Source organism: Phycodurus eques, chromosome 10 (genome assembly GCF_024500275.1).
Source record: "Phycodurus eques isolate BA_2022a chromosome 10, UOR_Pequ_1.1, whole genome shotgun sequence".
Classification (NCBI taxonomy): Eukaryota; Metazoa; Chordata; class Actinopteri; order Syngnathiformes; family Syngnathidae; genus Phycodurus; species Phycodurus eques.
In genome coordinates this window covers 22,186,257-22,208,703 of record NC_084534.1, presented here as the reverse complement: position 1 = coordinate 22,208,703, position 22,447 = coordinate 22,186,257, and the positions used below count along the sequence as shown (strand labels likewise).

Sequence of the window (22,447 nt, the reverse complement as noted above, 5' to 3'; positions counted from 1 at the left end):
ATTGGAGGCCGCCGGAATGTCATTGGACGTCGGGTTGAAGGATTATCGTCCGTGGAACCGGAGGGGTGGAAGGGGGTGAGGGGGGGAGTGGGGTGAGGCTGTGGTGCAGGGTGGTGAGGGGTACCGCAAGCACCTCCCCTAGAAATGCAGCAAATCTCTCTCGTGTTCTCCTGGTGCGGGGCTCTATCTACTAAAAAAAAAGAGGGAGGGAGGGGATGGATGGATGGCGGTGCGAGGGGGGGTCTCAAGACCACCCCCCAGCCCCCCTGAGCGCCACGGTACCGCATTGGCATCAGTGAAGGCACCTGAACGCACCTTCCACCCACCCGACGCGCCGGAAAAAAAAGGATATCATAAAGGCCTTACTTACAAAGACACTTTTTTGGGGGTTGCTGTGCGTAAAGCTTTTACGCACGGCGTCTGGAGCCAACAACAACAAAAACAAGCGAGGAGGCGTCGAGCATCAAGGAGAGGAGAAGGAGAAGGAGAAGGAGAAGGAGAAGGAGAAGGAGAAGGAGAAGGAGAAGGAGAAGGAGAAGGAGAAGGAGAAGGAGAAGGAGAAGGAGAGGAAAGGAAAGGAAAGGAAAGGAAAGGAAAGGAAAGGAAAGGAGAGGAAAGGAGAGGAGAGGAGAGGAGAGGAAAGGAAAGGAGAGGAGAGGAGAGGAGAGCAGAGCAGAGCAGAGCAGAGCAGAGCAGAGGAGAGGAGAGGAGAGGAGGGGAGAGGAGGGGCAGGATGCAGAAGCGGAGCTGCGACGTCTGAAGGTGAAATGAACCTGAGGAGAAGCACACTGAGGAAGAAGTGGAGATAGCAACGAAAAAACAGCAACAACCGTCGGTGTCTTGATCGGAACTGGTGCGTTTCCCCTCCTCGCTCTCGTGTTTCGTGGATGCAACCAAGCGGACGCCCCCACCCAAAGTAGACTCTCTTTTTCCCCCCTACTTCTTCTATATTCGATCAGGAGAGAAGGAGAAGTTAACGTAAACATGGCGACGTTAATCCGGAGCAAACTGTCCAATAAACTGTCCAACGCGGCCACGACCGTCACCAACAAATCCCAGGCCAAAGTCAGCGGCATGTTCGCCAGGATGGGCTTCCAGGCCGCCACCGACGAGGAGGCGCTGGGCTTCGCCGCCTGCGACGACCTGGACTACGACCACCGGCAGGGCATGCAGATGGACATCCTGCAGCGGGCCGCCGACGACAAGGCGGAGGGAGGAGGAGGGGGGGACGGCGGCCGCGGCGACGACGGCGGCCTGGATGGGGACAGCCACTACCAGCGGGACGGCGCCGGCCCGTCGCGCTCCTCCTCCAAGGACGGGGCTTCCAACAGCGACCTGTCGGAGGCCAGACCCAAGATCACGGCTTGGGAGGCGGGATGGAACGTTACCAACGCCATCCAGGTACGAGCGCGCACCTCGTCAAAGTTGACATCCAATCGCTCCGATTGCTGCATGCTGCTGCTCATCGGCTCAAAACGACGACGAGGCAAATTGCACGTCATGTCTTGGGGATTTCCCACGAACACGCATTTTCGTTTGTCTCAACGCCCCAAATAATTATATATAACAGTCATTTTTCATGCGGAAAACAATGCATTTCATATTGTTCGAATGCATTCCGTGCGCAATTACGCGCGCGTCGGTGGCGCACCCAAGCGCATGCAGAGAAGGAAAAAAAAAAAGTGGGCGTGCACTAAGCAAGTCGCCCCCTCGGGAGGGCGCCTCGCTCGCAGGCTCTGCGACAAAAAAAAGAAATTGAGGCTTGTGACGTCACCGAGTGTCTCCTACGGCTCGTTGTGACGTCAGTGGCGGGAGGGAAGACGGACGCGCTCAAAGCCAAGTGGAAAACCCACCCTAAGCACGAAGAACGTCACTTGGTATTAGAAGAACACTCAACTGCACCACAAATGCTGGATGAAACAGTTCAGGAGGGTACAAAGTGGAATATGATATGGCAATCTGATCTGACCTAATCTGGATCAAACTAGGTTTGATAGTACTGCGTCTCAAGCCTTCTGTTCGGATTGGCTACAAATGTCTGATGTTGTTACGTACCTGACAAATTTGGGACACATGTCAAATCTGATCTGGATGAATCTGGTTTTGTCGTGACATGGGAGCATCTAACGCTGCGTCCATTTTCAATCAGCGCAAACTGGAGCGCAAACTAATAAAGCTTCCAAAGGGATCTGATGAGGATCAGATCTGGATGAAATTGGGTTCAGCGGAATTTGTCAGGTGAGCGCTAAGTAATAGGACACAGTAAGAGTGGCTTTCCGTGTTAAAAACTAAATGGCTTTCAAATGCTCAAACTGGTTCAGATCTGGATCAAACCAGCTCGAAGTCACATTTTATGAGCGACCCGTCAGTTTTGTTCGAATTGAATGGCATTTGACAAAAATGTCTGGCCATGATCAATTGCATGTTTACAGATGCCAAATGTTCAATCTGGATCCAATCGAGATCAAACATGGTTTGTAGTGACAACTTGGGAGTTGTGTTCATATTATATTATATTCAAATCAGATATACAGTGCTTAGTGAGAGGGAACCTGTTGGATGGAATTATAGATTTTTGTTCAAATCAGATCCACAAAGCTCTACAGTGAAGGTGCCTTTGAGTTCAGTTCAAATGGCTGCAAAGTGGTAAAGCTGGATCAGAACTGGTTCAAACTTGGCTTGACATGACGGTTTGCATATGTAGAGATCATTGCTTTCAAATTGGCTGTAAAATACAAGCATTTAAACAGAATTTTTCAAAGTTTTCTTTCTGATCTGGATCAGATCTAACAGTTTATGACAGTGAAAAAAATGTGAATTTTGCTAAAATAGGGTCAGGTTTAACAGATCTAAATCTTTGAAGATAGATAATATAAATTACATCTAAATTGGTGCCAAATGTTGAATGTTGATCTGAAACTGGATATAATTCGTTTTTACATTGCAAGAGATAGTGGACTAGTTGTCCTCTCACATTACAAAATCATGTTGTCATCATGTTAAATTAATTGAAGACTCTAAATTGTGAATGTATGAATATGAATAAATAAGAGAGACAAGAGATTACCAACAGGACATGCAAAATTTGAATCAAAATTGGGTCCAGATCAAATTTGTCTTGAGGACCTTTGCATAGCTCAGATTTGATACAGGTGTGCGGTATCATGCTTAATGGGCAAGTTGTATTTAAAATGGTGTCAGTCTGGATCGGATCCAGAAAAAGCATAACAGCTTGCGATCCTGCATACACAACAATTTTTGCTCAAATCAAATCAAGCACGACAGAGAGGAGCAATGTAAGCAACATATTCCCAATCAAGACCCCATCTGGATCAGATCCGGATTTTTAAAACATTCATATTTTTGCTGAAATCAAGCAATGAGATGGAACAGATGCAGATTCTACATCTCGTGTTATAGTTCATATATATCTTAATTGTTGTGAAATACTCAATCTGGATTAGATCAAACCTGGTTTGTGGACCCCGCATACACACATGGGTCTTGTTGAAAGGTTCTCAGATTTGACAGCAGTATAAATGTCCTTGACACATTAAATGAGATTTTCCAAGTTACAGAGGATATACAAAGTCTACACACCCCTGATAAAATGCAAGTTTTTTTGTTTTATATTTAAAAAATGAGACTAAGAAATAGATAGACAAGATAAGAGACCTTTAGTCGAAATTCTTTAGTATCTTTCTCCTGACTGTTGAACATGAGTGAATGTGATTGGTTGATTCTGAACGCTGCCACATCAGCGATAAGAGGGTGTGCGCACTTGTGCAGCCAAATTATCTCAGTTATTTTTACTTGTCTTGAAAAAAAGACAATTTCAATTTTCACAAGTTACGTCACATTAATGGTGAAATGTTTTTTTGGGGAATGTGCAGTATTTATTTTGGTCTTACACGGTATATCACAAAGCTAGCATTTGAACAGGGGTGTGTAGACTTTGTATATCCGGTGTAAATTCAAAATTCTGTGCAATCTAGACCGGATCTGAATACAATTGAGCTTGAGATGACAGCTTTAGACCGTGCAGGTTATTATTATTTTTTAAATCAAATCAAGCAATATGTAAGAAAGATTTTTGAGCTCTAAATTGGTGCCAAACTGGATTGGATCCGGATGAAAGACGGATCCAAGCCAATGTCACATTCGGACACAAGAGTTGTGGAATCTCCCGTCCGTGTTTGGGTTTCCACGTATAGCCTTGATTTTGTCGGCCGATGACTCCGCGTGATGTGCTCGGCTCCGCAGGGGATGTTCGTCCTGGGTCTGCCCTACGCCATCCTGCACGGGGGCTACCTGGGCCTCTTCCTGATCATCTTCGCCGCGGTGGTGTGCTGCTACACGGGCAAGATCCTGATCGCGTGCCTGTACGAGGAGGACGAGGACGGGCGGCCGGTGCGCGTGCGCGACTCGTACGTGGACATCGCCAACGCGTGCTGCGCGCCGCGCTTCCCGGCGCTGGGCGGCCACGTGGTCAACGTGGCGCAGATCATCGAGCTGGTGATGACGTGCATCCTGTACGTGGTGGTGAGCGGCAACCTGATGTACAACAGCTTCCCCAGCATGCCCGTGTCGCAGAAGTCGTGGGCCATCATCGCCACGGCGGCGCTGCTGCCTTGCGCCTTCCTCAAGAACCTGAAGGCCGTGTCCAAGTTCAGCCTGCTGTGCACGCTGGCCCACTTCGTCATCAACGTGCTGGTGATCGCCTACTGCCTGTCGCGGGCGCGGGTGTGGGCGTGGGACAAGGTCAAGTTCTACATCGACGTCAAGAAGTTCCCCATCTCCATCGGCATCATCGTCTTCAGCTACACGTCGCAGATCTTCCTGCCGTCGCTGGAGGGCAACATGCAGAAGCCCGACGAGTTCCACTGCATGATGAACTGGACGCACATCGCCGCCTGCATCCTCAAGGGCCTCTTCGCCCTGGTGGCCTACCTGACGTGGGCCGACGCCACCAAGGAGGTGATCACGGACAACCTGCCGCCGGGCATCCGCGCCGTGGTCAACCTGTTCCTGGTGGCCAAGGCGCTGCTCTCCTACCCGCTGCCCTTCTTCGCCGCCGTGGAGGTGCTGGAGAAGAGCTTGTTCCGGGAGGGCGGCCGCGCCTTCTTCCCGGACTGCTACGGGGACGACGGGCGCCTCAAGTCGTGGGGCCTGAGCCTGCGCTGCGGCCTGGTGGTGTTCACGCTGCTCATGGCCATCTACGTGCCGCACTTCGCGCTGCTCATGGGCCTGACGGGCAGCCTGACGGGCGCGGGCCTCTGCTTCCTGCTGCCCAGCCTCTTCCACCTCAAGCTGCTGTGGAGGAAGCTGCAGTGGCACCAGGTCTTCTTCGACGTGGCCATCTTCGTCATCGGCGGGATATGCAGCATCTCCGGCTTCATCCACTCCATGGAGGGGCTCGTGGAGGCCTTCAAGTACAACATCGAGGAGTAGTAGACTCCGAGCCCGAAACGCGCGCCCTCCTTTTCTCGCTTCTGTTCATGCGTCAAAGCGCACGCTCGCAACCATCCGGTCTTGCGCACCGCACCGCTCTACGCCCTCCTGTCACGAGGCCTTGCGTTAATACGGAAAAAAACACACACAAAAAACAAAACAATATGCATTAGTCTGATGTGGGGATACCCAATTCATTGGCTTTGTACATCCATGAAACACAAACAATAGTTTGCCTTCTTCCCCTTAATCTGCTTGACTGACTAGCAATATTAAATGAGAATTTCTTTAAGGCAAGATGCAATAAGATAAATCATCCACCGCCACCCCCCCCCCCAAAAAAAAGCCCAAACACAATGGCAACAACCAGCACTAGAAACATAAATCTTTAAAAAAAAAAAGACACAACGGAAATGATCAGTTTCTTTCAAGTTGCTATTTATTTTCGTGTAAAACGAATATTTTTGCGTTTACTGACAAAATAACTCTCAATTTCACAAATGCGAAAATTGACATTTGGAGCACTTATTTGCGGAAAAGGGGGGGGGGGGGGGAATAGTCAAAATACCAAAAATGGTCAGGTGTTTTTTTTGGGAGAGGGGGTGCCGGGGGGGATAATTTTTCCCCAGAATTGATGCCTAGTCAATAAAAATACAGTAGGAGATTGGACCTTAGAAGCAGCTATTCAAACTATGCATTGAATGTATAATAGTTAGCGCGCACATACACAAGAAATACAACCTGGAAGGGGATATTTAAATAGTCATTTTGTTTTTAAGTAGATTGGATAAATTCGCACCTTTTCTTCATGTCTTTGATTGGCAGTTCCCAAATCCAAAGCCTCCCTCCGCGCATACAAAATGCTCTTTGTCATCACATTCCAAACACGTGGCCTGTTATCAACATTAAATGATCAATTCGGTGTATGGTAAAAAAATATATAATAATAATCTTAATTTAAAGGAAAAGAGAGTGAGGAAAACGTGCATATGGACATTTTTCATTTTGTGCAATCAAATGGGGTCCTGTGGAAATGTTATTTAAAAAAAAAAAAAAAAAAAAAGAGAAAAAACAAACAAACGTACGTGTAGTGTGTTTATTATTGTGGTTTCAAAACAGATGGAATGTATATCTCAAAGTCGTTATCATATTGTGGAAATAAAGATGATTAAAATAAGTGAAATTATACTGTAAAAAAAATCGTGTGGTCTTATGTAACGCTAAAAAGGTCAGAACATGTATTTTTTTCTCAGTAATAAAGGACAGAAAATGATGTAGAAAGTAGTGGCACTCATTTTTTTAATGTAAATTGAACTCTTTTGGGGTGCGGTCGTAAAATATGGAAAACAAAATATAATTCAGCTTGTCTCTTCCCCACTTCGCCTAGAAAAAGACGTAAAGGCCATTTGAAATTTGCAGAACGCCTTATTGGAGTCCCAAGACGGGAAATGTAAAAAGTAGTTGCATAATTTAAACTTGCATTTATGTATGAAAGTCCTTTAGGTGGGTTGGGGGCTAAAAATCATGCAAAGCTTAATCGGGGAATTCCTGTTCTCCACTTGGCCTCTTCGGACATAAAATTATGTTGAACGTATTTTCACGCTTTGATTTTAATTGAGTAGTTTGAGGGTGGGTGGGGGTGGGGGGGGTGAGGAGTGCATTGAAAACAAATAAAAATCACAACTTCACATTAGGAACATTTAACTCAGTGAACGCCTGCTTTCCACTTGGCCTTGGGCTCCAAGGACAGAAAATAAGACTGAGTTGATTTTTTTTTTAGGGGATGTGGCACTCAAAACCATACAAATATTTTTTTAAAAATACAAGTTGCATGTTCTCCGCTGGCCCTAGGCCTCATGTGTGCACAAAAAAAAAAAAAAAAAAAATTAGCATTCTGTGCTCCGATAATATGCGACAGCTTCTGCTCTTAGATGTCCATGCCTGGTGCTGATTGCAGCGGCATCTCCACCCTATAGTAGCCTACTTGGTGCATAAATATGCTGATTTGGGGGTGGGGGGGGGGGGGTAGAATCCATTAAATACAATTAAAAAAAATCTTACCCGGTAGCAGACCTATACATGACAGGAGACCCAAATAATGCATGTTAAAATGATCATAAACGTCCTTATGAATTAACTACTGGAAACCCAAAATTAAAACATACGAATGCTAACTTAGCGATGACGTGTGCCAGCACTTTTCTGCAAAAGTCAACAGGAGAACATTGCCATAGAAGCCAACTTCCTCTCTCGTATTCATTTGTTTTAACCAGAAACCATATTCAAATGTTAAGCGGAATGGGAGAAAACGCATCAAACGGGTGCGGTATAAGGTTTTAGGATTTTTATTGGGAGCTTCCAACGCAATCAGGGCACAAAGACAGCCGGGAAACGTCCCAACCCGCATTACTAATAATGGTGCACTGGCGGCCCCTACTGTCCAAAGACGAAACAGCACTCCCAGCAAAAAAAACTGGGTGGTGGGGAAAGTGCACGAACATTATTCATTTTATTTCAAGTAACGACATCTCAATAAAAGCCAATACATTTCTTACATATTAGAAGATAAACCAGTGAAATATTTACAGGTAGGGAAACCGGAGGAAAGGATAAGAGTGGCTCAAGTTGCCTGTACACAATTACGTCAACATGAAATGATTTGCATCAGTTGCCGGGTTCTTCCGCGGCGTGGGTGGTGGGCTTCTTGGTGGAGTTTTGGACCACCCAGGGGTGAGCGAGAACCCCTCGTATGGGCAGTCTGTGCACGGGGTTGTGCTTCAGCAGGAGCGAAATCAAATCCTTGGCCAGCACGCTGACGCTGGACTGCGAGGGGTACGAGTACTCCACCTGCACCGTTAAAGGGGATGGCAAAAGATGAACAAAAGCACCACGCTCATTTCAAAACTATAATAAAACAACTCAATTTTCAACTATTACAGTGGCACCTCAAGAGCTTAATTTGTTCCGTGCAAAATTTTGCACGACACGGCATTGTACTGTATAAAAACAGCAATATCATTTGCTTTCCATGCACGTAACCTGCAAACAGAAAATGCCAGGACAAACCTCAACTGTACCTAATGTATTGTCCTTCCTCTGTGGGGTCCATTGGCAGTTGGCAAACCAGCTTAATGGCACATACAGTACATTGTGTTTAAATTAGGGGTGGCACCAAATCTTTTTAGAATCGATTCTCCTCATGATCAAAAATAAAATATAGTGTATATTGGTACCAACTGTATGGTAAACGGTTAGCAATCGCGATTAGCGCACTAGGGATTACAATTTTTGGTCAGAAAACACTCACTACCATTCAGATCACTCATACTTATGGTTATATGTACATTACACATCAAACAGTGTCTCACAAACCACTTACAGATGCTACTTTGTCACGTTTTGCAAAGTCCATCTGCAATAAATGTCGGTGTAAAACATGGTTTCCGGGCAGAACGTTTTTTTTTGTGTCGTTAACATAGGTTAGTGATAGACTCCATTGTAAACTGTGGACCCCCTGAACAATAGTTTACTACATAAGTCCTCCTAGACGACCCTATAGCAGAGGTGGGCAAACTAGGGCCCGCGAGCCACATCCGGCTCATTGATCATTTCATCCAGCCTGCACAAGATTGGTACAGAATCACCCAAATCCTATAAACATAATGACTACATTCATTCGACCATGTCCTGTAATACCGAGTGGTTCCATCAGGTTGTGCTGTAACGCCCAGTGGTTCCACCAAGTTGGCCTGTAATGCCCAGTGGTTCCACCAGGTAGCGCAGTAGGTACAGTAATACATTGACTTGACTTTGGCTGTTCTGTTTTTACTCGGTTACTGCTCTAAACACTTCTTCAACCATGAGTGGGCCAAAGAAAAGAAAAGTCGACAGAGTGCCGAATATTACTACTAAATACTTTTCACTGAATTCCGGTCAAAGGCTGTATGTCTAATTTGTTGAGAAACTATTGCAGTTTTAGAGGAATATAACATCAGCCGTCACTTTTCTTCCAAGCATGCTGATTATGCTAACAGCCAATCAATGCAAGAACTGATGGCTACGACTCAGCGGTTAAAATCAAGCTTGCAGGTTCAGCAAAACACCTTTATCTGACAAACTGCCATCCAAGTTTAAGTCACTCACGACCCTAAAACAGCACCACGGCAGCTGCAGATGGAAGTGATTGAGCTCCAATGTGATATTGTCTTAAAAGAGAAGTTAAAAGCTCAAACTGGATGAGTTTTATGCTTCATTAAGCGCAGACAAATTTCCCAAAATCCAGAAGATGGCACAGAGGATGCTGGTGGTGTTTGGCTCTACATGTGTGTGCGTGATGAACGCCAACAAAACATTCTATGGATCCCAGCTGAGTGATGAACACCTCAGATGTGTTTTGAGAATTGGCACAACAAAACTAACACCAGACTTTAATGCACTGGCTAAAAAGGTGATCAACAAAACAACAGTGTTCCCATTAAAAGTAAATTAAGTATTAACACTACAATGCCTTTTTTGTTGTTTGTTTATTTTTTATATGTAAACATCTGGTCCTGGCTTGGCCCACCGGATCGAATTTTAAAAGTCAATGTGGCCCCTGCCCTATAGCCTATATTGCTGGAGACTTGATGTCTTACCCTGGATATCCTGCGATACGTGTCCTCATGAGATTTGGTTTCAAACGGAGGTTTTCCGAGCAGGAACTCGTAGCAAAGCACGCCGAGACTCCACAGGTCCACCTTTTCGTCGTGGGTCTTCCCTTCGATCATTTCGGGGGGCAAATAGTCCAGTGTTCCGCATAAAGTAGACCTCCTGCACAAGGAAGTGGGGGTAAGTCAGTCATATGGCACCTTCTCTTACATGAAGAAAAAGAAACAGACGAAGGAGCACCTGGACGAGGGCGTGTGAACGGACCAACCGAAGTCAGCGATCTTTAGTTCCCCGTTGGCGCCCAGCAGGAGGTTCTCGGGCTTAATGTCCCTGTGGATCACTTTCCTCGAGTGGCAGTAGTCCAGGGCGTCCGCCAGCTCCATGATGTACTAGCGTGGCAGTGATTATAGCCAGTGCAACATGGATACCCCCCCCCCCACCCCCAAAAAAGACAACTTACGGTGGCACTGCGATCTTCAGCGAAAAATCTACAGCGCTGCAGCTCACCGAAGAGCTCGCCCTTGGGCGCGTACTCAAGAATGAGATACACTCGTGATTCGTCGTGGAAATACCCGTAAAGTCGCAGGATGTTGGGGTGCCTAGAGAAGAGCATTTGTAGTCAGTACAGTAAACGCCCATTTATCACAGGTGATACGTTCCAGGACCACCTGCAATATACAGTAATCTGATAAAGAGAGACTATAAAAAATATTTTTTTTTCAAAATAGTTCACCCCATTTTAACATCTGTGTAGATTATCAGCCATCCAGGTCATGGTAATCCTCAATACTTGAATCGATCCAACTGAAGTCATTTGTTGAAGACACTCCATCTTTAATCTAAAAGTTACTTGAATTGATCTTCTAAACAACATGGAACGAGCACTTCAAACTTTAAAAGTCTCTATAAACACATTCATGGAGAAAAAAATAAATAAAAAAATAAAAAAATACTATGGCCTATTCGATTGCTCTTCTCACAAATGTGTTCCGTTTGCGCTATTTAAATTGAGTTTTAGGGCGGGTGACGCAGTTTGAAACATTATTGTATTTTATTTATTTTTTTTTTAGCCCAAACCCCTCGGAATTTTAAATCCATATAGCCGAACTGCCGCGTTATTCACGGCACCGGGCTAATTGCTTGGTCCCTTATCAGCCAGCGAGAAATACGGCAAGCTTGATTGCAGCGGTGAAAACAAGTGAAGAGTGAAAGCTCCTTCATTACAGTGCATCCAGAGAGTATTCACAGCACTTCACTCTTTCCACATTGATATGTTGCATCCTAATTCCAAAATGAATAACATAGTACATAAGAAAAAAATTTCAAACATTTTTAGTGCCGTCATTATGGGGTGCTGTGTGTAGAATTTTGAAGGGAAAAAAGTTTATTTTGAAATTCGGGTGGAACAGAATGTAGAAAAAGTGAAGCATTGTGAATACTTTCTGGATGTATTTTTTGCAATTTGTATCTCCTTAGATACAAATTGCCTCTGTAGGAATACAACACTGTTGTAAACTGAGGACTATTCACTACACACAAAGTGTAAATTATGTTTAAGAAATGAAATCCAACTTAAAGTGACCCTGTGATCACAGCCCTCAGAAAAAGGGTGTTAATTATTATGATGATATATATATATATATATATATATATTTTTTTTTTTTTACCTGAGGTGAGACTGGATCTCCACCTCTCTCCTCAGCTGGTGCTCCACACCCGCCTTCTCCAGCTGCTTTTTGAAAAGCACCTTCAAGGCCAGGATGAATTTGGTCTCTCGTTCTCTGGCTAGGTAGACGTTGCCAAACTTGCCTTTTCCGAGCGGACGGCCAATTTCAAAGCTCTCCAGGCTCCACCGCTTCCTGCTCCTTCACAGAGGCAAAAACAAGCGTCAACGAGCAACAATAAACAAAAATGTCATGTTAATGCGGAAAGAAGTACTTTGATGACGTTGAGTCTACAGAATCTTTCTTGGCCGGCTTGTCTGTTCATAAAAGGGAAGAGAAAAAAAAATGGTAACAGTAGACTACACCACATAACTATGACAATACATTTTACATGACCGTACTCTGTGGCATCTCAGGTTTCACAGTTCCTGTTGCAAGTTTTGCTGATATGGCCATTGCTGGTTTAGTGGTTCCTGCAGCAGGTTTTGCCATCCCCAGGTTCACCTTGGGCTCATTCATCTTGGGTTGGCTTCGCTGGACAGCAGGTTTGGATTGCGTATTTACATTCGTGGTCGCCGGTTTGACATTCTGATCGACTGGTTGAGCGGATTTTGCGGCATTGAGGAGGTGAGGTGCGGACTTGATGTGTTTTAACGGCTGCACAAAGCGCTGAGGTCCATTGGACACTGACAGAACACGTTGCGGTTGCTGGGACGGTGCGACTAAATGCTTAGAAGCCGTATGCGACTGGTGGGACATGGGGAGACGCATCGGTCCATCTTCAGTTAGCTGGAATTAAAGGAATATACAATGAATCGTCAAAGAGATTAGTCATAAGATCCACATTCTAATGCAACAGAACTTCTAGGACTGGCCAATTCCTGCTTTCCTATTACCCATTCTATGACATTTTTGGCTCAATGATGCAGTGAAAGTCTATTTTTCAAATAATATATATGCCAAACTAGAGGTAGACTGATGTTTTTTTCCAGGGCCGATACCGAATATTAGTAGTCAAGGAGGCGGACAACCAATATTTAGAGCAGATATTCATTTGCAGTAAAAGGCAAAAGATTGACATCAAAATTTTGATGAATACAAACTCCAACACTACGTTTAGGTTCCTTTAAGCATATGTTTATGAAACCGCTTTTCAGATTTGCAACATGCAAAAGTTCCCTCCCCCCCCTCCCCCCCTTCTTCTCAGTAGCTGGGAGATGAGGTAAACTACTTTTTATGCAGAGAAGTATTGTATATGATTTTTTTTTTTTTTACTATTGTACTTAAGCAAAAATAAAAAAATACACTGACACATATACACTAACCATGTCACTTACCTTCACGTCAGGCCTCTGAGCCTTCGGGTCGTTTAGTGTTTTGAGCCTGGCAGCAACCTCCATAGTCTGACAAAGGCGATAAACAATAGAATAATAATAATGATTAGTAAATAATGATAATCGACATCGCCGTTTGAAAGAACGCCGACTAGAAACTAGCAGTTAGCATGGGCTAACAACAACACGACACCATTGGCGTTTGTTTGCGGTTAAGACTGGCTTTCGCGAACACAAAATATAGATCTTTGAAAATTTGCGTAACATGAAACGAACTGTTAATATATTCAAATTGACTTAGAGTGAAACGTACCCAAGTGTATTATAGTACACTGCGACGCCAAGGAACCACTCCAGAAAAAGCTCGATGGTGGGCAGGCGACGTTAACCTTGCTAGATTACGGTTTTTCACGGCAGCGGACATAAGGGAAAAAAATAGTGGTTAAAGAAATATTTATATATATCCAGAAACGTCGACACAACTAACGCTTGTCTTTTAAAATAAATAAATATATGTATGTACGATAGCGAATGTGGAAATATCAACGTAGCTCGGAGTCGCTTGTTTAATTTCAAACGTCCCTCGCTTCCGAGACTTTAAGCTCAGAACTCGCCTCTATTGGCTAACAGCGTGTACTGGCAGCTCTCCCATTGGCTGACATGTCCACGTAGGTAACACTCCGCGAGACTTGAGTGCGAGAGTGGTGTATGATTGGTGGATAAGTGTGTATAAATTATATATATATCCATCCATCCATTTTCTGAACCGCTTATCCTCACTAGGGTCGCGGGAGCCTATCCCAGCTATCTTCGGGCATGAGGCGGGGTACACCCTGAACTGGTTGCCAGCCAAAATCAACCTGCCACGCATGTTTTTGGGAGGTGGGAAGAAACCGGAGTGCCCGGAGAAAACCCACGCAGGCATGCAAAACAGGCCGGGCCGGGGATTGAACCCCTGTCCTCAGAACTGTGAGGCAGACGCTCTAACCAGTGGGTCACCGTGCCGAATTTATATATATATATATATATATATATATATATATATATATATATATATATATATATATATATATATATATATATATATATATATATATATATATATATATATATATATATATATATATATATATATATATATGTGTATATATACATATATATATATATATATATGTGTATATATATATATGTATATATATATATATATATATGTATTATATTGCAGTCATTTGTTAACATCATTTAAGTTCATTTTTTCCTCATTAATGTACACACAGCACCCAATATTGACAGAAAAAAAACGTAATTGTTGAAATTTTTGCTGATTTATTAAAAAAGAAAAACTGAAATATGAATTGCAAGTGCAGGGATATCCTGGACCAAAACCTTCTCCACAGTGCTCAGAACCTCAGACTGGCCCAAAGGTTCACCTTCAAACAAGACAATGACCCTAAGCACACAGGTAAAATACAGAAGGAGTGGCTCTGTGACTCTGTGACTGTTCTTGAATGGCCCAGCCAGAGCCCTGACTTAAACCCAATTGAGCATCTCTGGAAAGACCTGAAAATGACTGCCCACGAACATTCACCATCCAACCTCACAGAACTGAAGAGGATCTGCAAGGAGGAATGGCAGATGATCCCCAAATCCAGGTATGAAAAACTTGTTGCATCATTCCCACAAGGACTCATGGCTGTATTAGCTCAAAAGGGTGCTTCTATTAAATACAGAGCAAAGGGTCTCAATACTTATGGCTGTGAGATATTTCAGTTTTTCTTTTTTAATACATCTGCAAACATTTCAACAATTCAGGTTTTTTTTTTGATGAACTTTGTACAAATCTCATGTTGTGTATGGACAGTTTTTTTTCATCCCAAAAAAGTTTCAGAAACATTCCCCCAATTTTAACAATTTTCTAAATGAAACCATTAAAATTAATCAAAATAATCCTGACTATTACATAATTTTAGTCTTTCTTTAGTCTGATTCTTATGTCTATTTTTTCCGTTTTTGTTTATATGGCTACTGCTTCCTTGGCAGTTATGTGAACATTTTATGAAAATTGATTGTTTCCATGTTTATAATGTTTTGTTGTATTTTTCAATAAAGTTTTTGTGAAGTAGGGAACATCGCGATAACTCAGACGTACGTGTTTTCCGGCTGTCGCTCAGCCTCATGCGCATGCGCGTCACCGACATTACGCGGGCATTGCATCAAGTAATGGTTGTGCGGAAAGCAATAACATCACCCAGTAATTACGACGATTATCACCGTAACGACTCTATCAGCCTATTTTAGAAGTGAGGTGTATTGCAAAAAAGTTTGGTTTGCAAAGAGGGTCGTGGAAGCCCCCCTCGGGACACACACATAGACAGAGGCCGCCATGAAGCTGACGGACAATGTGCTGCGGAGCTTCAGGGTGGCGAAGGTTTTCCGGGAGAACTCGGACAAGATCAACTGCTTCGACTTCAGCTCCAACGGAGAGTCCATCATATCGAGCAGCGACGACGATTCGCTCGTGTTGTACGACTGCCAAGAAGGGAAGTAAGTAAGACGGGGGTCCTTATTTACCCTCTCGTTGTCTCGTTTGCTGACACGCTAACGCTAGTTAGGAGGCACGGCCTGGGATTTTTCTGTGTGTGGGCGACTGACGGCGATGGGAATGTGTAAAAAAGAAAGGAAAAAGTAAATTGATTGTAACTGTTGTGATTAATGTATCATTTGTTTTAAGAAGAAAAAAATGTAATTTTCCAACTATCCTTGCAGCACTGTTTTGAAGTGGTTAACTTCTTCTGTCTCGCAGTTCTGAAGTTCTGGGTTCGAATCCCTTCATGTGTGGCGTTAGCAAGTTCTCCCCATGCTTGCGTGGGGTTTCAGTTTTTTTTTTTTTTTTTTTGAAGACTGGGATTGACTGGCGACCAGTCTAAAGTAGACCCCGCTTCTCTAACCAGAGTCAGCTCTAAATTGCCCAGAGCTGTGAATGCTTCTTTGTCTCTGTGTGCCCTGTGATTGGCTTTTCACTTAAAGTAGTAGTAGAAAACCAGTCCAGGCTGTACCCAACGTCTCTCGCCAAAAGTCTGCCGGTATAGGCTCCTGCACTTCTGCGATCCGAATGAGGCCAAGCACTATAAAAAACCGATAAATGGATGTCCTTAGGTCTGAATGGTTATCTGTGTATATGTGCCCTGCCAGAGAATATCCCATTTCCCTCTCCAAAATATGTCTTTTGGGTAGGATCGGCTCGATCATATCTGTGACTTTGAACGTGATAGATAATGGAGGGATGGATGGATAACCTTAGGTGTGAATGGTTGTTGGTCTATATGTGCCCAGCAACTGGCTGGTGACCACTCCAGGTGTGATAGGCTCAAGCTCACCAGTAACCCGAATGACAACAAACTCTATAGAAGATGGATGTAAGCATAATTTTCCTACCATCCGAATAATTTTCTCTCTAAAATGTGATAACAGACCCAAGAGGACCCTTTACAGTAAAAAGTATGGAGTGGATTTGATCAGGTACACACACGCAGCCAACACAGTGGTCTACAGTTCCAACAAAATTGATGGTATGTTTTTTTATTATTATTATTATTATTATTATTATTATTGGAAGCCAAATGTGTGACATGATTTTTAAAAAAAAAAATATTTATTTTTTGTTGCCTTGAAGTGTTGCTAGTATGAAACATCTGACATCCTAAGGGTTGAAATACCATATATCACATATATCACAAATAGTGGACGCCTCTAATAAATGAAATGATGCAGCCTTTATCACTCAATGGAGAGGTATTGTGCATTTTTACACTATTATTTTGGATACAAAATTAATTTTCACTGCAGGTCCAAGTGCCCAATTCAAAATTAATGCATATAAATAAATATATATCTGAATTTAGATCTGGAAAATGTTTTGAAAATCGGAAACACCGAGAAATTTAAGATATTACTTTGCATTATACAATGTAGCGCATAGTAATATTTTGTCTGTTTCCATTTACCTCTATTGGTTTTTAGCACATAGTTTGATAATTCTCAAAATGGCCGCAATTTTTCAAATGGTAGCAACTCGATATAAGTTTTGCTCTCAGGTTTTAACACTAATACGAGTAAATAAACACCACCATTTGAGGAAATATGGTATATTTAGTCATACTTCACCATGTCAGTTAAATGTTAATGGTATTGCATTTGTGTTTTTGTGCCTCCAGGATGCTCGCCGCACGACTGCTTGCTCTGGTCTGAGGTAGTTTTTTGTACAGTTTTTGGGTCTATGATTGTGCCCCACACTGGAGCTAACTGTACAAATGACTGCCTTGCCCATGTCCGAGCGCACTCGTCTCAACTGCACGAGTTTGATTTTGTAAATGTATTTACAGCGTAAATGCGTCGCGTACGATGTATCATGACCGATGTTTTTCCATTGTGTCGTCCCCGAAGATACAATCAGATACTTGTCCCTTCACGACAATAAATACATCCGCTACTTCCCTGGGCACAGTAAAAGGTGGGTACTAGTAGTCTTGTCGTCTTTTGTTTTTCCCGGGCGCATTCAATTATTCCACTTGACTGTTCTACCCAGAGTGACCTCCCTCTCCATGTCTCCTGTGGATGACACCTTCATTTCTGGATCCCTGGATAAAACCATAAGACTGTGGGACCTGCGCTCGCCTAACTGCCAGGTAATCCAGTTAGTTATGTTATAACTCGGGCTCGGACTCTCGAATTCCCCATTTGCTATTTGCATTGTCAGTAACGAATGACTAACATATCAACATATCTGAATCGAATCGTTACTCCTTGTACTATTCCAAAGTATAGCCATGTCATTGTCCGACAAAAGAAAAATCTAATTTGATTATTAGAAAACTATCTATAGCCTCTAGTTACGTTAAAGGTTTTTTTTGAGGGGGGGGTCGCAGATTTTGTCACATCACCAGAGGGTACGCTGGCGGGTTTTGACAACCGCTTCTCCTAGTCTCCAAAACACCTATTTTTAGTTGAAAATGGCTTACAAGCCTTTAAAGAGTCAATTGTGTGTAATATGCCCCCATTAAAGTACTGTCTCACCCACCTGTTGTCACATGCAGGGCCTCATGCACCTCCAGGGGAAGCCGGTGTGCTCATTCGATCCCGAGGGTCTAATTTTCGCAGCTGGCATCAACTCAGAAATGGTGAAGCTTTATGATCTGCGCTCTTTCGACAAGGTGAGCGCGGCATGACAATGCGATGTCGAGCAGCGTCACGTTCGTCACCCCCCTCGGTCCGCAGGGACCCTTCGCAACCTTCAAGCTGCAGTACGACAGGACGTGCGAGTGGACGGGACTCAAGTTCAGCAACGACGGCAAACTCATCCTCCTGTCCACCAATGGCGGCGCTCTCCGCATCTTAGATGCGTTCAAAGGTGCCGTGCTGCATTCCTTCGGGGTGAGATGAACACGGCCACTCGCATTGTATTTGTCATAAAAAGTTCAATATAACTGACACTACATGAAAACAAGCTGTCAGAGAGCTGCATTGTTAGAGGGACAACATGTTTATTGTTTGGACTTCACAGTGAAGTACAATCGTAACATACTGAGAGCTGCTTCTGATATTTTGGTTTCTAAATTTAAATTTTTTTTTTTTTTTTTTAAACAAGTTATTCTCTCCTAAATGCTTGAAATGCCCCCTTTTAACATTGCAACATGGCAATCGGCATTTGTTTTGGGTTAAGTCTAGTTAATTAATTAAAACATTAAGTCTAGTTAATGGGTCAGTGTAGATAAAATGGAGCAGAATCATAATTGTCACTTTATAAAGCCGTTGTTTATATACCTGCAGGGATACAACAACAACAAAGGTGTCACACTGGAGGCCTCGTTCACACCTGACTCTCAGTTCGTCGTCATCGGTAAGCAGTGTTGGGGAGTAACTCATTACATGTAACTAGATTAGGTAATTTAATTACATAATTTATGTAATAGTAATCCATGACATTACTGGGAGAAAATGTGTCATTAAATTACAGTTGCTTTTGGGAATTTCCATTATTCCAATTTTAATAACATTTAAAAAATTGGCGCAAGAGGTCTTTTTTTATTTCTTTCTTTTTTTTCCTATATCACTTCCTCCTCCTTCAGCCGACGCTTGTGATTGGCTCTCTCTGGTCATGTGCCATTCTGCTGTAGTCTCAAACGTGACATATTTTTCCAAATGTGACCTTGAAGTGACACCCTGTGGTGCAATCGATTAGTTTATCTGAGATTTTGAAAAGGTTAGGCTCATAGTTACACTTTTGAACATATAAAAGAACACTGACTTTTTAACAGTTTTGTCATTATAATTTTGGACTTTTTTTTAAGGAACAGTTATCTAGGTCGTCATAGGAAGTGATAGTCTAAATTGTGCACATTTGTCATTAGGTCAACATGGTGTGGTGGTTTTCCATGTGCTGTACACATACAATGCAACATTTTTTATGATGTATATTTTATCATGATTTGTTACCAGTTTATTATTTGTGTAAAGAACAAATATGTGGTTAATTCCAAAATAATGATCTATGGTTATAATCCACATTTTGAGAGGAAACATCCAAGGGTCCTGTTAAAGCATTTAAAATTACGAAAAGTAATCAAAATGTAATTAGTTATATTTGAGAAAGTAATAGAAATAGTTACTCTGTTGAAAATGTAATAGTAATGTAAGTTGTAATTGTAACCCAACTACATTTCCAGAGTAATTTTCCCAACACTGTTGGAAAGTTAGTCTGTGTAGCCAGCCCCTTTCATGCGGAGAGCCTGAAAAATCAACATAACAGATAAGATACAGCATTCAGTTGCCTTTGCCTTTTAAGTAAAATCCAGTATTGTAGCCTTTTCATATAATTTATTTAAATCCTGTAGCTAACATGTAATCTTTAAACAAAGCAAACTTAACTCCTGCAGATACATTTGTTTTAACATTAAAAAGTTTATATTCTGTAGTTAAAATGCATTTTAACCGTTTTAAACAATTTCTTTAAAAAAATTTCAAATCCTGTAGATAAAATGTGTATTTTTGGACAATCTATTTTAATACAATTTGAAATCAGGTATATAAAATGTATGGTCAAGTTTTAAACACTGTTTAACACAATTTTAAAACGATTTATTTTAAAAATCCTGTCTAAAATTTATCGAGATTTTCAGCGCTGTCAAATGGTCCGTATTTTGTTACGGAAATCACTGAACGCTAACTTGTTACACCTGTAACACTAATTTTGGCATTGTTCGCCCGCGTCAGAAGCCCTGCCTGTGCGTACTCATTCTCTCTCAGTCAATTTTCTATCATAGAGTGGTCGCCACTACCAAGGCTTTAGTTTTCCCTCCACTTTGTAAAATGGTTCAGTTCGGCACCGAGAGTGAGACTCATGGGCTTTCCCAGCTTAATCGATCGGGGAAGAGAAGCGCAGATGCTTCAGCCCGGGCTCCTGCTTTGGCGCTGAATTAAAGCATATTACCCCGACGTACGAGTGACGTATTGATGGTCAATGTGTCCTACAATTCACATTAGTTCTCACAGGAGCCAGTTGCCTTCTTAATTAATCGGTACACGAGCCGCTAATACTAGTTTGGTTGTGTCAGGCCGACCGGCGATGTCGCTGGCTCAGCCCAGTCATTAAGGGGCCCCGAGGCAAACTCAGTCGGTGCACCCAACAGTATTGCACTGTATAAAAACACACAGTCGTCAGATTTGCTCTCACACAATACAGAAACTCTGAGCAGAAAACATAACTGTACCTCATGTATTGTATCCTTTCTTGTTCTTCTGTAGTGTCTGTTGGCAGTTGGCAAACCAGTTTAATGGCACATAACTGCCACCAACTGATAATGTCGTTCCACTGTAGAGAAACCAATGTGAATTGATGGTTGAAAACATTGTTTAAATTCTGAAGATAAAATTTATTGCAGAATTATTAAACTGTTCATTAAAAAAAGTTAAATTGTTACCACTTAAAGGTAATATTTTGTTGATGTATCTTTTCATCTTTGTCTACTCATTATTGGAGATGAGCCAATTAATAGAATTGAGGTCTCGTTTCTGGCTGGGATTGAATTAAATTTTTTTTGTGTGTCGCAGGCTCCGAGGACGGCAAAATCCACGTGTGGAACGCCGAGAGCGGCATGAAGGTGGCCGTGCTGGACGGCAAACACACGGGGCCCATCACGTGCCTCCAGTTCAACCCTAAATTTATGACGTTCGCCAGCGCCTGCTCCAACATGGTGAGCGAGAGCCACATTGTTACATGCTTGACACCTGTTTATAAGCGCATCCGATCACTTTGTGGAACGATAGAGTTAGCTGTGCAATACAAGGTTTTCTTTTGTTATTGGGACACTGGAGCCAAAGTGTTGAAGTGTGGCATTGAGCTCTGGGGGGAAAATTACGGCAGTTTTTAAACGCTTGTAAAATACACACAAACCAAAGTGTCTTTAATTTGTATACGCTTGTCTTTTCAGGCGTTCTGGCTCCCCACCATTGACGATTAAAGTGTGAATCGGCGGCCAGCAGAGGGCAGCACCTCATGCTCTGTCTTTGTGTGTCAATAAATTGTAAATATGTTGTGTGCAGAACTAGAGTATGTCTATTTGTTTTTTTTATATATTTTTTATTCTATATTAAAACTTTCCTTGAAAACCTTCAGGTATTTTGTCCCCTTTTTTTGTGTTCTCTCCAATTATGATTAATACTCTGAGGACATAGTTTCTGTACGTTGAAAGTTTTAAGTTAATAGTCTCGCCTCAATTGTTTTTAAGCTTCATAACTGATAAGTGCACCATAAACAGTAAAGCATGTCTGAAGTGGCACCTGTACTCCCCAAAAGTTCAAACGTAATGCTTCTAATTCAATTATTAGTTGACGTGATATGAGTTTTACAATTATTTGGATTAGGTAAATTGATCAAGCACGGCGTGAAAATAAAAGTTTGAAAAAAAAAATTATGTGAATTTGTTTAGTCTTAATTTCCAGTCATATCAGACAAATTTAGGGTCACAAAAAACCCCAAACAAAAAAAAGTAATATATAATACAATAAACCATAATTTGCATGAATTGAGATCTGATAGATAGTGGTGGTGTTCAAAGGAAATAAATATATTTCCAATGGAAAAAAAAAAGGTATTTCCTTTTGTAGTCATGGCAGCAGAACAGAAAAAAAGTGGTGCATGACAGCCACAAAAATCATTATACTTATAGTAATAAATAGAATAAATAATCACTGGCTTGAATTGAGATCTTATTTTTGTATATTACTTTTGTAAAAAAAAAAAAAATATATATATATATAAAACGATGGGGAAAAAAAAGGCACATCACCCGGCAT

At 42.4% G+C, this 22,447-nt stretch overlaps 3 protein-coding genes across 6 annotated transcripts in view; 2 read left to right on the top strand and 1 right to left on the bottom strand.

Moving 5' to 3' along the window:
• The first annotated feature begins 219 nt into the window (after positions 1-219).
• On the top strand, positions 220-7,046 carry slc32a1 (solute carrier family 32 member 1). The gene is made up of 2 exons (XM_061686843.1): positions 220-1,401; positions 4,264-7,046. Exons 1-2 carry the CDS (start codon positions 985-987, stop codon positions 5,449-5,451), a joined length of 1,605 nt encoding a protein of 534 aa, XP_061542827.1. The 5' UTR covers positions 220-984; the 3' UTR covers positions 5,452-7,046.
• A 743-nt stretch (positions 7,047-7,789) lies between these two features.
• The window catches only part of aurka (aurora kinase A), a 33,999-nt gene continuing 19,341 nt past the window's right edge, over positions 7,790-22,447 (bottom strand). For 3 of the 4 annotated variants that reach the window (XM_061686846.1, XM_061686844.1, XM_061686845.1), the window contains 11 exons: positions 20,863-20,963; positions 18,174-18,519; positions 13,410-13,489; positions 13,100-13,165; positions 12,164-12,551; positions 12,037-12,079; positions 11,766-11,963; positions 10,559-10,697; positions 10,339-10,487; positions 10,086-10,260; positions 7,790-8,298 (listed from right to left, as the gene is read on the bottom strand). In XM_061686846.1, the coding sequence (XP_061542830.1) occupies positions 8,116-8,298; positions 10,086-10,260; positions 10,339-10,487; positions 10,559-10,697; positions 11,766-11,963; positions 12,037-12,079; positions 12,164-12,551; positions 13,100-13,162 (1,338 nt within the window). In that variant the 5' untranslated portion in view covers positions 13,163-13,165; positions 13,410-13,489; positions 18,174-18,519; positions 20,863-20,963 and the 3' untranslated portion in view covers positions 7,790-8,115. The remainder of the gene's footprint in view (positions 8,299-10,085; positions 10,261-10,338; positions 10,488-10,558; positions 10,698-11,765; positions 11,964-12,036; positions 12,080-12,163; positions 12,552-13,099; positions 13,166-13,409; positions 13,490-18,173; positions 18,520-20,862; positions 20,964-22,447) is intronic. The other variant, XM_061686847.1, reaches the window with a different exon arrangement.
• Positions 15,267-21,762, top strand: wdr82 (WD repeat domain 82). Its single transcript, XM_061686851.1, has 9 exons — positions 15,267-15,640; positions 16,568-16,665; positions 17,540-17,606; positions 17,682-17,781; positions 18,190-18,306; positions 18,371-18,526; positions 18,923-18,992; positions 21,203-21,345; positions 21,583-21,762. The coding sequence occupies exons 1-9, from the start codon at positions 15,480-15,482 to the stop codon at positions 21,610-21,612; spliced, it is 942 nt and encodes a 313-aa protein (XP_061542835.1). The 5' UTR covers positions 15,267-15,479; the 3' UTR covers positions 21,613-21,762.

What these genes read in the sequence shown, in the direction of transcription:
- wdr82 (XM_061686851.1), top strand. Translation starts at nt 15,480, where the DNA reads ATGAAGCTGACGGACAATGTGCTGCGGAGCTTCAGGGTGGCGAAGGTT. An exon ending in TTCCCTGGGCACAGTAAAAG is followed by an intron (nt 17,607 to 17,681) that starts GTGGGTACTAGT and finishes TGTTCTACCCAG; the next exon opens with AGTGACCTCCCTCTCCATGT. An exon ending in CCGTGCTGCATTCCTTCGGG is followed by an intron (nt 18,527 to 18,922) that starts GTGAGATGAACA and finishes ATATACCTGCAG; the next exon opens with GGATACAACAACAACAAAGG.
- slc32a1 (XM_061686843.1), top strand. Translation starts at nt 985, where the DNA reads ATGGCGACGTTAATCCGGAGCAAACTGTCCAATAAACTGTCCAACGCG. An exon ending in ACGTTACCAACGCCATCCAG is followed by an intron (nt 1,402 to 4,263) that starts GTACGAGCGCGC and finishes TCGGCTCCGCAG; the next exon opens with GGGATGTTCGTCCTGGGTCT.